The 14,249-nt window shown below is 43.9% G+C and overlaps 1 protein-coding gene across 3 annotated transcripts in view; it reads left to right on the top strand.

Annotated features, from left to right (window-relative positions):
* Positions 1-14,249, top strand: part of LOC124802582 (lipase 3-like) — a 150,283-nt gene that overhangs the window by 65,162 nt on the left and 70,872 nt on the right. For all 3 annotated transcript variants that reach the window (XM_047263453.1, XM_047263452.1, XM_047263454.1), the window contains 2 exons: positions 5,637-5,751; positions 12,556-12,802. In XM_047263453.1, the coding sequence (XP_047119409.1) occupies positions 5,637-5,751; positions 12,556-12,802 (362 nt within the window). The remainder of the gene's footprint in view (positions 1-5,636; positions 5,752-12,555; positions 12,803-14,249) is intronic.

Here is a 14,249-nt window from a genome sequence, read left to right on the forward strand (position 1 = left end):
GCCCAGGTTGTCGCTTAGTCATATTCTAAGTGGTTACTATCAGACTGACGGTGTTTCGAGTGCTGCAGTGTGCACTGTATTCATCACAAGACACTGGAATATCGTATGTGTGGAGCATGCACAAAACAATAATAGTGCCACTTTCTACCACCAGCTGAAAATGTGGCGCTGTAAGCAGTCTGAACGTGGTGTGGGTCCAGGAAAAGGGTAGTAACGGTCAGACACATGATAACGATGCATCAGATAATGTGCGTCCAGTATGGTCTTCCGATTCACCAGCAATGTGCATCTGCAACAGGGCATGATCGGCAGTACCCGCAGCGAGCAATATGTCGCCGTATGCTGTCCTTCAGATCAGGAATCCTTCAGATCAGGAAGAGCCCGAACGCATCCATAATAGACACGATCTTTCACTTAGCCCCACAACCAGGAGTCACATGGATTAAGGTTGGCGAATCTGGAAGACCACACATCTTAAAATTGCCTAGAGACGAAGCGGTTGTTACCAAAGATTTCTGGAAGCAAATCTTTCACCAGACAAGCGACATGTGGAGCCACAGTGAAGTTTGTGTGGGTTCCTGGTCATGTCGGTCTGCCAGGAAACGAGGCTGCTGACGCTGCTGCCAAGGCTGCAGTCCTCGTACCTCAGCCCGCTAGTTCCTATATTCTCTCCGATGATCTCTGTGTTACCGTCTGTCAGCAGGTGGTGTCCCTTTGGCATCGCCCATGGTCCTCCCTTCACGGGAATAAGCTCCGGCTTGTGAAGCCTCTCCCAGCGGTTTGGACGACCTCCTCCGTGCCCTCCCGCCGGGAGGAGGTCATTTGAACTCGGCTGCGTATTGGGCACTGCCTTTTTAGCCATTTGATAAGCGGCGCTACCCCACCACTTTGTACACACTGCACCCAAGTTTTAACTGTCCGCCACTCCCTGACAGAATGCCCATTTCTTAACCGTTTACGTTCGCGCTTGGGTCTGCCGTCTCAGCTATAGGCCGCTTTAGCAACTGACGCGCGGGCTGTCGACCGCGTTTTACTTTTTATCCGCCGAAACAATATGGTAAAGGCCATTTGATTTTTAGTTCTGGCCCTGCGTTTCTGTATGGTGTCTTTTTTAGCCCTTTCTCCACGTCCCTGTTTTCAGCTGTCTTCTCCTATGTCAATTGGGACTGACTATAGTCGTTTTTTAACTCCTCTGTCTTCGTGTCCTGTAGTTTTGACTTGGGGTCGTGTGACCACAGTTGTTTTCGCGCCATAAAGCGAAACAAAAACATCTTGCATGAAAATAATGGTGTGGACACAGTTGCGTTCTTGCAACGCCGGAATCATGTGTTGTACAAGTACATCCACATAACGTGCGGGTGTCAGTGTACACCTGACAGAGCCACGATGTGTCATCTCCTCGAAGGACAACCTACTGAGAATGAAGGAGCTTGTAAACCCACACCACACAGTCACATAACCTGAGTGCAGCGGGCGTTTCTGCACAACATTTGGTGGAGTAGAACCGCATACGAGACATTTCTGTACATTCATGGCACCATGCAGAATAAAATGTGCCTCATCAGTACACAGAATATTCCCTGGCCACATGCCATCCACTTCCTTGCATGCCAAAAACGCGAAGGGCAAAGTCCCGGTGTTGTAGGCTATTTGGAGCTTCATTAGGAACATATTCTGAATATTGCAGGAATGCCCACGGGGGAGAGAATTCCTGTGACACAGCTCGAGCCCTGCAATTCCCTGCTTCTGGAGCTCCCTTCGAGTTGTTTTGCTGGTGACAGGGTTTGCGAGTGTGACATTCAATTCTGCAGCTGTCGTCCTCTCATCTGCCATTAAAATCCTCTTCCACCACAATCACTCAGTACACACTTTTGTCCACGCTGTGACTTAGCGGATAATACAGGGTGTCCCAAAAAGAATGACCTGATTTTAAATAGAATTACTTATTAGGAAGAAGGGCTGAACACCAACAAATAGCATACTAAATTACTCATAAAAGGCAGAAGTTTATAAAAAATCCATCATAAATGTTCAATATGTCCTCCATTGGCTGCACGGACGACATCTTGCCGATAGCCGAATTCATCGCAAACTGAGCGTAAGGTATCTTCTGTCACTAAAGCTACAGCATCTGATATTCTGGTTTTTAGTTCATCAGTGTCACGAGGTAAGGGAGGAACGTAAACGCATTGTTTAACATATCCCCCAGGAAGAAATCACATTGTGTTAAGTCAGGAGACCTAGGAGGCCAAGAGTATAAGGCCTGGTGTCGCGGTCCTGTACGCCCTATCCAATGTTGAGGCACGTTGGCATTGAGGAAACTGCGCTCATTGTTGTGCCAGTGCGGTTGTGTACCATCTTGCTGATGGATGAAATTGTCAGAGTCAAGTTGTGGAAATAACCAGTTCTGCAGCATTTCAAGATATTACTAACCTGTTATGGTTTCTTCCTCAAAAAAGTAGGGTCCATAAACCTTGCTTTGCGAAACAGCACAAAAAACATTCACTTTTGGTGAATCACGTTCGTGTACAGTTGTTTCATGAGGATTTTCGAGCCCCCCATATATGCACATTATGACAGTGAACTTTACTGCTAATATGGAAAGTTGCCTCATCGCTGAATATCAACCGTGACATAAAAGTGTTATCTTCCACTTCCTCTAGAATACCATTGGTAAAGTTCACTCGCTTCACTTTGTCAGTGCCTGGAAGAGTTTGTACCAGTTGTAATCAGTATGGTTTGAGGGCTAAATGACGCTGTAACACACGCCACACTGTCGTGCGCGGTAATGCAAGTTCTCAGCTAGCACGACGGGTAGACTTCCAGGGGCTCCACTCAAATGCTCGTCGGATTTGTTCCACTGTTTGTTCAGGAACGCGTGGCCGGCCAGGACTTTTGCCTTTACAGTGGCACCCTGTTTCTTCAAACTGTTTAAACCGCTTTCGAATGTTCTTTGGTAATTGTGGTTTAGCACGAAATCGAATATGAAACGCCCACTGAACCGCGATCAATAATTGAATACGACTAATTTCAATAACACAATACGCCTTCTGTTGTGCGGACGCCATACTGCGCGAGACTGGCTGCACTCTCCAGGTCAGCGCTCGTAGCGACATCTACCGGATTTTTTCTGAAACTCTAGACCATGCCAATTACATCTAGCGCTGTTTCAGTCACCTAGTGACATTTATCTCAATATTATTATAAGTTAAAATCGGGTCATTCTTTTTGGGACATTTTTTCCGTTTTTACTGTATGTGATATAAATCTTCGATGCGGTGCCTCGTGAAACACCAAACACCAAACACTACAAAAGCACCTACCATACAATCACCAACAATATGCTCATGTTCGAACTCGCTTAAATCCAACACAATGCACTCACGACCACACAGAACACTGTTCTGACCACGACTGACACTTGTATCGTACTGGGGACACGGCACAGGTGGCGTTCGTGGCCAAATACAACAGCACCAGCTGCATGCTTCACTAACATCTGCATTTCTATTTAAACATGCATATGGCGCGGTGTTTCCAAATTTTTCTCCAACCCCTCTATCTAGGTGTACATTCCTGTCTCTTCCCACGTCCATGGTGCTGGTTAGTGTGTGTGTGTGTGTGTGTGCGCATGTTTGTGTGTGTGAAAAGACAAATCAAAGTAGGTAAGACAGATATAAAGACGGAGAATATACTAACAAAATAAAGGACAGGTTAATTCTTTGCTGGCTGCTGTGCATGTTTTGCACTACAGTGTCTCATAATCTTTCCAGCGACGATCGTTCTGACAAGTATGGAAACAGACGGGCCAAAGTACTGTAACCTGAATATCCTCGTACGTGCGTTTCACTTCCAGAGCTTGTATCTTTTCTTTTTTTTTACATATCAAGTTCCGTAGGACCAAAGTGAAGAGCTAATCTCTAAGGTCATGGAACGTGTCAGTACATAAAAGTAATAACAGATAAAAATAACATGTTCATGAACCCGAAAAAAGTCAAGCCATAAGTTTAAAAAAACGCAATCAACAATACAACAAGAATCAGCTTATTTTCCAAGGAACTTCTCGACAAAATAGAAGAGTGACCCAAGAGGAAACTCTTCAGTTTAGATTTGAAAATACATGGATTACTGCTAAGATTTTTTAATTCTTGTGGTAGCTTATTGTAAATGGATGCAGCAATACACTACACACTTTCATGCAGGAGAGTCAACGAAGTGCGATCCAAATGCAGATTGGATTTCTGCCTTGTATTAACTGAGTGAAAGCTGCTAATTCTTGGTAATAAGATAATATTGTTAACATGAAGTGACAGTAAGGAATATATATACATTGAGAGGCCAGTGACAAAATACCCAAACTCGTGAACAGGGGTCGGCAAGAGGTTCGCCAACATACATCACTTATTGCCCGAACCGCCCGTTTCTCAGCAAAAATATCCTTTTAGAATGGGAATGGTTACCCCAAAATATAATGCCATACGGCATAAGCGAATGACAATAAGCAAAGTAGATTAATTTTCATGTCGAACGATCACTTACTTCAGATACCGTTAGAATAGTAAAAATGGCAGCATTAAGTCTTTGAACAAGATCCTAAACGTGCGCTTTACACGACAGTTTACTATCTATCTGAACACCTAGAAATTTGAACTGTTAAGCTTCACTACTCATATGCCCATTCTGTGAAATTAAAACGTCAGGTTTTGTTGAATCGTGTGAAACTATAAAAATTGAGTCATACTCTGATTTAACGTTAGTTTATTGTCTAAAATCCATGATCTTAGGTCATGAAATGCACTATTTTAAACAGAGCCAATGTTGCACGCAACATCCTTTACTACCAAGCTAGTGTCAACAGCAAACAGAAATATTTTAGAGTTACCCGTAATACTAGAAGGCATATCATTTACACATATAAGGAACAGGAGTGGCCCCAACACTGATGCCTGGGGCACCCCCCATTGGACTGCAACCCACTCAGGCCCCACATCGCAGATATTCTCAGCCGGCCGAAGTGGCCGTGCGGTTAAAGGGGCTGCAGTCTGGAACCGCAAGACCGCTACGGTCGCAGGTTCGAATCCTGCCTTGGGCATGGATGTTTGTGATGTCCTTAGGTTAGTTAGGTTTAACTAGTTCTAAGTTCTAGGGGACTAATGACCTCAGCAGTTGAGTCCCATAGTGCTCAGAGCCATTTGAACCATTTGAACAGATATTCTCAGCACTGTGAATAATGGTCTTCTGCTCTCTGTTGCTAAAGTAAGAGGTGGACCAATTGTGAGCTACTCCCCGTATTCCATACTGCTCCAACTTCAGGAGCAATATTTTGTGATCAACACAATCAGACACCTTAGTTAAATAAAAAAATATGCCAAGCGTTCGAAAGCTTTTGTTTAACTCATCCACTACCTCACAGAGAAAAGACAATATAGCATTTTGAGTTGTTAAACGACTTCTAAAGCCAAACTGTACATTTGATAGCAAATCATGTGATATAAAATGATCAATTACCCTTACATACACAGCCTTTTCAGTAACTTAGGAAATACTGATGGCATAGAGATAGGTCTAAAATTGTAAGTAACATTTGACGCGGCAACGATTGACACGTCTCGCTGATTTCAGTTTTCTGCCAACAGCATACATGTTGGCGGACGCCGGATATGACGTAGTCCTAGGCAACCAGCGCGGCTGCTTCTACTCCAGAAGGCACCGCAAATGGACCCGCAGGGACCCACAGTACTGGCGATACACGTAAGCGGCCTACCCTACCAGCTACATGGGAGAGCTTCAGGTCATGTGCGCCAAACGCTATGCAGCAAATAATGTACACTGTAGTAATGGTAGTTACGTCTCCCATTAGAGTTGTTTATCTTAATCATATTGCATCAATTTCACTGATCCAGTGCAGTTCTTGAATGAAATCAAGGGCACTTGTTATTGACTTGGAAAGACCTGACATATCACTGTAGGAATCGCTGCAAAATCTCTGAACTCACATCATTTTATCTTTAAAAAAAAGAGGTGAAAGTAGCTTTCACATAGCGTGTCACTGCAAAGTAATGTAGCTCGATGAAACTTGGACCATACAAGGAAAGAATTGCTACAGTATAGTACAGAAAGTAACTGAAATAAACAAGCAATGAGACGAACAGAGATGACTCTTTTATTCAAAGACAATAACTACACTGAAGTCATCTCGGTCTATGATGGTTCCCTGGATACACGGTTCTTCATAGAGTGATGATCAACATGGACGATAATACATGCTCTGCAACGTGCCCCCAAAGTGATCACAGGGTTCGTGAGCAGTTCTTGTGGCAGGGCCTTCCATTCGCCCACCAGCACGGTCGTCAGTCGCTGGATGGTGGTTGGTGCACGTGCACGTGCACGTGACGCAACACGTCTCCTCAACGCATCCCACGCGATGGGATTTAAATTGCAGAAACGGGCAGGCCAGCCCAGTTGCCGAATATCCTCTCGTTCCAAGAGTTTCTCCACCTGTGCAGTTCGATGCGGTCACGCGTTGTCATCCATAAATTTGGTAGAAAATCCGAAGAAATTCTGGTCGTATGTAAAGTACACAAGCGGCAAGACGCAGTCAATACCTTCGCTGCGCAGTGCCGATGGTACTGTTACCGACGACTGTGCAATATTCATCAAAGAATCTCTCTTACTTATGAAGAAAAATATACCTATAGCAACTAATGCAGCCAACAGTAAGTGAAAAAATGATGAAATTTCATACCTAAAAAACATTATTCTGTTATGTTTTTGCACTTCCACTGCTATGAGTGTGAATCCTTCCTGGTCATGCTGACAAAGTTGTATGAGTTTATTTGTAAAAGTGTAGACAGTTGAAAATAAAAAGTCGTGTGGTGCCTCTCCTGCTCCCAGTCGGCCCGTTTGACGTCCTACCCCCCTTAAATGAAATTAAATAGCTAGGGTTTTGTTTACTGCACACATACTCTAATACAAACAGTCACCTGAATTAATGAAAAAGTTGTAGAACCTCACTCATCTCCCTTAACTTACTGATACTTGATAAATTCATAAGATAAACGCATGACACTACCAGGCACACTGTCAAACTGAAACACAGAATGTTTAAAAAAGTGTTCCATACTTTGAGAGGTGGCAGTATGGACAAGGCAAAAACTCCAATAAACATGGTCTCTAAAATGCATACGTTAAGTGCCGTGAGCACCTGTACATCTTCGCTACTGCGAAACACTTTTCCCTCTACTGAACAGTGCTTAAGGCTCTTAAGGTATGCGTTTTAGAACTCATGTTTACTGGACATTTCTTTTCTATCTTTTTTTTTATCCCTACTACCATCTCTTAAAATATGGAATATTTTTAACATTCTTTACATTAAGCCACATTTGCTGCCAAACTTTAAAAAAAACAAAACAGAATCTGTTGTTGTACTGTATTGTGCGATCTTATAGCTGTGGCATTTCGGTTTATCATGCTGTGGATACAAAAACCTGCTATAAAGAACATTCGTAGGTGTTGCGTGTGGCAGCTAAAATCGTCTATGCGCTTTAGGGCTTCTTCGCTTGGCGATGCTATTTATACGAGTGCAGGCTGGTCGGAAACAGTCTGAAAAGCTTGTAACGTTATTGCAGGGTAGGTTTTACTGAGAAATAATTGTTCATAAAAAATTCGAGTGATCACGCCATTTCCAGTTTAATTACCATTGATGTTAGCCAATCAGGTCGTTGTGTATGCAGATTCAAGCATCTGCAGGTGCTAAAATATGGTAATGCGCAGACGACTACTGGTCCCCGAGTAACCACTTATTCAAATGCTCATTACTAATTAAAAGATGACTTTCTCGGAAGTGATAAACTTAAGATGGGTGAGCAAAAGCTAAGTCTTTTCGAATACATTATGTTGAGTGGTACTTAAGTAAATAAATTAGTGAAATCAAAGTGAAGTAGAAATTAGAATATAAATGAAAAACTTGGTTTAGTTTAGAGAGTTACATACTGGCAAACAGCGGGCAGAACAGCAGAACAGAAGAGACAATGACCGTGAAGTCAGCAAGTTCCACATAAGCGGACGCTGTCGATTCAGCCGTCAGGGCATCGCCCGACCGGCTCACGTGTTTCTCTGTTGTCACATGTGAGCAAAGGCCCTCGCCTACATTCCAAGAGCTAACGACCGTCGTTAAGAAGATTCTTCGAGAAGCTTTTCAACGTGACAGAAGAGGCAATGACCGGCTCACGTGTTTCTCAGTCGTCACATGTGATCAAAGGCCCTCGCCTACATTCCAAGAGCCAATGACCGACGTTAAGAAGATTCTTCGAGAAGCTTTTCAATGTGACAGACGAGGCAATGACCGTGAAGTCGTTCACCTCCAGTGAACTGAAGTGAATAAATACGCGAGTCACAGTGGGCCCGAGAGACGAAGACAACAGACTAAGAAGACGAAGGAAGAAGAGAAGAGTAGCAGTAGCTTTCAGTCAGTTTCGGTGCTGAAGACCGTCATGCAAGATGAGACTACATCATGCACAGACGCATGAAGTCCGCCGCTGTAATGGAATAGCAAGTAGCAGCCTCGGCGCCAGAAGACAGAAGTTAAAAGGTATTTCAAGACGGATTTTTATGTACCCAGGTGACTCGTGAGGACGGGAAGGAGACGGCCTCACATCAGCAGTCACCTGTGAGCTGGGATGAAGATCTGACAGCCGAAGACTGGCAAGCGGGAGTCCGTTGTTCGAGTCCGGGACACTGGCCTTCCGCCGCTGCGCCGCTCTGCTGGCCGACGCACAACACACGCGGCCGCTTAGAGAAGTGAAACACTGGGACGCCACATCCAAGGTATCACCATCCGATGCACGACTTCACTCGCAATAATTAAACGGGCCACCTCGCGCTACGCGTCTCCAGTCAGCTGGGCGAGACGGCAACACGAGATACACACCGCTACGCGTAATCAGACGCCGCCGCCGCCGCCGCTGCCGCAGCAGAAGGCTTCGCAAACGGCACAGCTGCCGCTCTCCGAGCCAGTACAATCCAGTAAGAAAACTGTTGTACGAAACTTGCAACAACAGTTATCTTATGTAAAAATGCTGTTTCATTCTACCTCATACCCGAGCCAAGGAAGAACCCACCCTGCCCACATGTTGTTACGAGAGAAAAATTAATTTATCTAGTATTTTCACCCTGACATAATTCTTTAGAATGCTCATCCTGACAACTGACTAGCATCAAAAGAGAAAACCCAATTACATTTAGTGACAGAATTTTTACAATTATGACAGTGATCAGTGATCAATGTGTTACAAATATTTATATCAAAAACAGTCTTTATCACAATTTATTTATTACGATGACCGGTTACGACCACTACTGTGATCGCCTTCAGACCAATGATCAAGAAACTCCTTCTGCTGGAGAATCACTCCAGCAGAAGGAGGTTCTTACTCATTGGTCTGAAGATGATCACAGTAGTGGTCGAAACCGGTCACCGTAATAAATAAATTGTGATAAAGACTGTTTTTGATAGTAAATAAGTCTTTTCGGTTTGAGGAAACCCAAAGAAGAGCACACTTGGCGGCACTTTGTCTGGCAGATTGAATTTAAACGTGCAACTACATGTTGGATGGCAGGAGGTGAAACATTTCAGAAAGAGATATAGAGTCTCGTAACTGAAGAATGGAGAAGGAGGAGATCCAAAAAGAGTGGAAGTCAAGCTACTCTTATCCCACTGCTCAAAAAGAACAATAAAGGGACCTGTAGTAATTATAGAAGTATGACTCTACTAAGTGTACCATACAAAGTGATATCACTAATACTTCTTGAAAATCTGAAGCCTTTTGCTGAAGATGACGTTAGAGAGTACCTGGCAGGTTTTTGGGCAGGAAGATCAACCATGTATCAAATTTTTACCAATATGCAAATCTGGGGGAAGTGCTGGGAAGTCAGCCTTCGGTTCCTGGTAACATTTGTGGATTCATCAAATGCGTATATTAGTATACACTGACTACCTACAACCTCAGAGAGCTTGACATACCAACAACGTTAATTAACTTGGTGAAGGTGTGTACAGCAGAGACAAAAGCCAAGGTGAAATACCAGAGGGAGCTATCCAAGAAATTCAATATCAGAACAGGTGTGAGACAACGTGATGCCATTTTGCCACATCTTTCAATTTGGTGCTCGAGAAATCAACTCGGGAAATGAAAAGATAAGGTAATGGGGTGATTCTAAATGGCAGAACACAGTTATGAAATGTGCTGACGACATTGCAGCCATAGTGGATTAAGAGGAAGAGAGGGCACAAACTGTAACAGACTTAGCAAAGAAGCTAGTAAGTTTGGTCTGACGATTAATATGGAGAAGAATGAAGTGATAGAAGTATTCAGAGAAGCCCCTAAAAGCGCCGCATTGCAGGATGAAATAGGGAGTATAATCAGAGTGAAAAATTTTAAGTATTCGGCACTTGGTTCACCAGGCATGTAATGTAAATCAAGAAATTAATCAACGTATTGTCAATGTGTCTAAAACTTATTCCAGTCAGGAGCAGATAATATCAACAAAAACCCGTCAGTTGAGATTAAGGCCTATAATGCAGTGACAGTACTGGTATTATCATATGGGACAAATACGTTAAGCTCCACAAAAAGAGGATGATCTTTGAAAGGAAAATCATGATAAATGTATTTGCACCAATCTGCGAAGAGAACTCTTGGAGAAGTAGAAAGAACCGAAACTCAATGGCCAATTAAGCACCACACATCATGAAGAAAATGAAAGCGTGGAGAATAAGCCTCGCAGGGAACATTGCTAGACGGCCAGAAAAATGCTGGGTTTAAGCGAAAACCTGATGGAACTCGTCCAATTGGAAGACCAAGGAAGCGATGGGACGATGAACTGCAGAAAGACCTTCAGCAGTTAGGTGTCGATGAGAACTGGATCCAAAGTGCACACGATCGTAATCTATGGAGGAACATTGTGAGGTCGGAGCATGGTCTTCAGGGTCCGTGATCGTATGGGTATACAGTATATGTAACTACGAGGGTGGTTTGAAAAGTTCTCGGAACAGAATAAAAAAAAAGTACTTACAACACTGAAACTTTTTTTTATTTTTCAATGTAGTCTCCTTGTAGATTAATGCACTTGGTCCAACGATGTTCAAGTGCCTTGAACCCCATCTCGAAAATGAGTTTCCTCCAGGCTCACAAAATAATTCGTCCACCAAGAAAAATTTTGTTTTGGGAAGAGATGGAAGTCTGACAGAGCCATATCAGGTGAATAAGGCGGGTGTGCCAACAGTTCATACCTTAGGTCATGTAATTTTGCCATTGTGACGGCACATGTGTGCGGGCGCACATTGTCTTGATGGAAGATGACTTTCTTCCTTGCTAAACCTGGCCTTTTTTATCGTATCTTTTGTTGCAATTTGTCCACGGAGGTAGCATAGTATTCTCCAGTAATTGTTTGCCCAGTGGGGAGACAATCTACAAACAGAATCCTCTTTGCATCCCAGAACACTGACGCCAAGACCTTTCCCGCCGAAGGAATTGTCTTTGCTTTCTTTGTTGGCGGAGAATCAGCATGTTTCCTCGGCTTTGACTGTTGTTTTGTCTCTGGGGTACAGCAGTGCACCCAAGTTTCATCTGTGGTCACAAACCGGCGCAAAAAATCTTGTTCGTTTCTCCTAAAATGGGCCAAACATTGTTCCAATACGTCGATTTTCATTCGTTTTTGATCCAGTGTTAAGAGTCGCGGCATCCATCTTGCAGATAATTTTTTCATTTCTAATTCTTCAGTTAAAATGTGATATACCTTTTCAGATGACATCTCGCAAGCGTGAACAATTTCACGCACTTTCAATCTGCGATCCTCCATGACCATTTTGTGCACCCTTTCTATGATTTCTGGAGTAGTGACAAATCTTAGCCGATCACTGCGCGGGTCATCATCTAAGCTTTCCCGACCAAATTTAAATTCAATCTTCCACTTGGCAGCAGTTGAATATGAAGGAGTAGATTCCCCCAGTGTGCCCTGGTAATCGGCATTAATGTCCTTTGCTTTCATACCTTTCTTTACAAAGTACTTAATCATCGCTCGAATCTCGATTTTTTTCCATCTTCGCAAATCACTACACTGGAACAACAGAGCTACATCACCACCACAGCTCTCTTCCAAGAGCACTGACGTGGCACGCAGTAGGCAACAGTCCAATATCATGTAAACAACTCGTTGCGCTAGCGCTGTCCTCTTGTGGTGATTCCGAGAACTTTTCAAACCTCCATCGGCGGGTAACTTCAGTGCTGATTATACTGAAAACGGCAAAACATATCGAACTTTTTCCTTAATAATTACTTCTCGGCACAGCCTACCCTGCAACATCCTTATTAGCTTTTTATACTGTCTCTGACCACTCTGCATAAGTAAATATCGCGCAAGGCTTTCTGACGTATGGTACGACATACTTTACATGAATTTAGTCTAATTTAGAGTAACTTATATTAATTTTAAACCTCAGTTTTTACATGTCATTTGCGGGTAATTATTCCGCCTTTTTGCACGCGCACTTTTCAGGCTGGACGACGTGGGGCGGTACGACATGCCGGCATTGCTGTCGCTGACGCGACGACTGACGGGGAACCCCCGCGTCTTCTTCGTGGGGATTAGCTCGGGCGGCAACGCATTCTACACGTGGCTAGAGCTGGTGCCGCGCATGCGCTCCGTCGTCAGGGCTGCCTTCCTCATGGCGCCCGCCGTGCTCTTCACGCAGCGACACAGCCTGCTCCTGAAGGCCATCGCCTTGTTCCCCGATAAGGCCATCGTAAGTCCGCCCAAACTGTTTTGCAAAAGTTTTCCTTAGCCATTCCAGAGATGGGTGCGAAGAGTGCATGCAGTTGACTCCGCTCCAGAAAGAGAGTAGTTAGGTATCCAACAGTCAAGCCTCCCTTGCAATTCAGCCAATTTGCGACATGGCTTACTTTCTCCTCATCTGGAGAAATTAACAGTAAAAAATTGACCTGGCAAGTGGGGCTACACAAAGATTTACTTTTATGTTTATTAAACGATACTGCCATCAGATAGATAAAAACATTTTTAAAAAACCAGCTGTAGAGAGAAATCACAATATACCAACGGTCTGAACAGTTCCAATATTGGCTTTATTCTTGTCGTATAGGCGCTGTCAGCGCAATAACTACAGTAGCATGTTGAATTAACAACTCTGTACTGCAGTAGTGCATTCCACCAGTCAGTTGTAAGCAGGCAGTTTTAAGTAGTCTACATGCAGCCAGAATGTGTCAACACTGTTGTGTCACAATTAAAATTGGAGCAACATCTCTAGTTATTCGAGACATCCTCCAGAATGTTCTGAAGAAGAGAAAAGTGTGTTTAAAGTTTGTACCATGTTATATTATGTTAACCGGGGACCTATAAACGACGGAGAGGCTCCGTCCCCACCGCAGCCGCAGTGGTCCGCAACTCCACGACGACTACCGCAGTCCACTTCACCCCTATTCACCCTCCGCTGCCCCACACTGAACCCAGGGTTATTATGTGGTTGAGCCCCCGGTGGACTCCCCAGGGAACATCTCACACCAGATGAGTGTAACCCCTATGTTTGCGTAATGGTGGTGTATGCGTACATGGATAACTTGTTTGCGCAGCAATTGCCAACATAGTGTAGCTGAGGCGGAATAAGGGGAACCAGCCTGTATATGCCAAGGCAGATGGAAAACCGCCTAAAAACCATCCACAGACTGGCCGGCTCACCGGACCTCAACACAAATCCACTGGGCGGATTTGTGCTGGGGACAGCGCTCCTTCCCACCCGGAAAGCTGTGCGTTACACCACACGGCCAACTGGGCAGGCTAAAGTTTGTCCCATACACTTTGACAGTCGAACTACAACTGTGGCAATCTGATCAAAATGCAAAATATGGAAAATTCTAGTCTAGAAAAAATCGCCAACGGTGATTTAGTGTTACCAATACAAACTTACCACAAAGTGAGAAAGTCCAGAAAGTCACTTGAAGGGTCAGCTCTTTGACAAGGTAACCAATATTTAAGCTTATGTGATGTGCAAGCTAAACAACACCTCAAAGAAGAACTTTTCTACTGTTTTACATGGTTTTATGATTGCTCTGTGCATTGTACTCAAGTGGGGGGGACACTACATAGAACACCTGAAACATTAAACCCACCATCTGAACTTTTCTCTATTTTTTGTTAAACCAGTCTCAAAACTTACTGGATTTATATTGTAGGGAGAC

The sequence above is a fragment of the Schistocerca piceifrons genome, chromosome 6 (genome assembly GCF_021461385.2).
Source record: "Schistocerca piceifrons isolate TAMUIC-IGC-003096 chromosome 6, iqSchPice1.1, whole genome shotgun sequence".
Classification (NCBI taxonomy): domain Eukaryota; kingdom Metazoa; phylum Arthropoda; class Insecta; order Orthoptera; family Acrididae; genus Schistocerca; species Schistocerca piceifrons.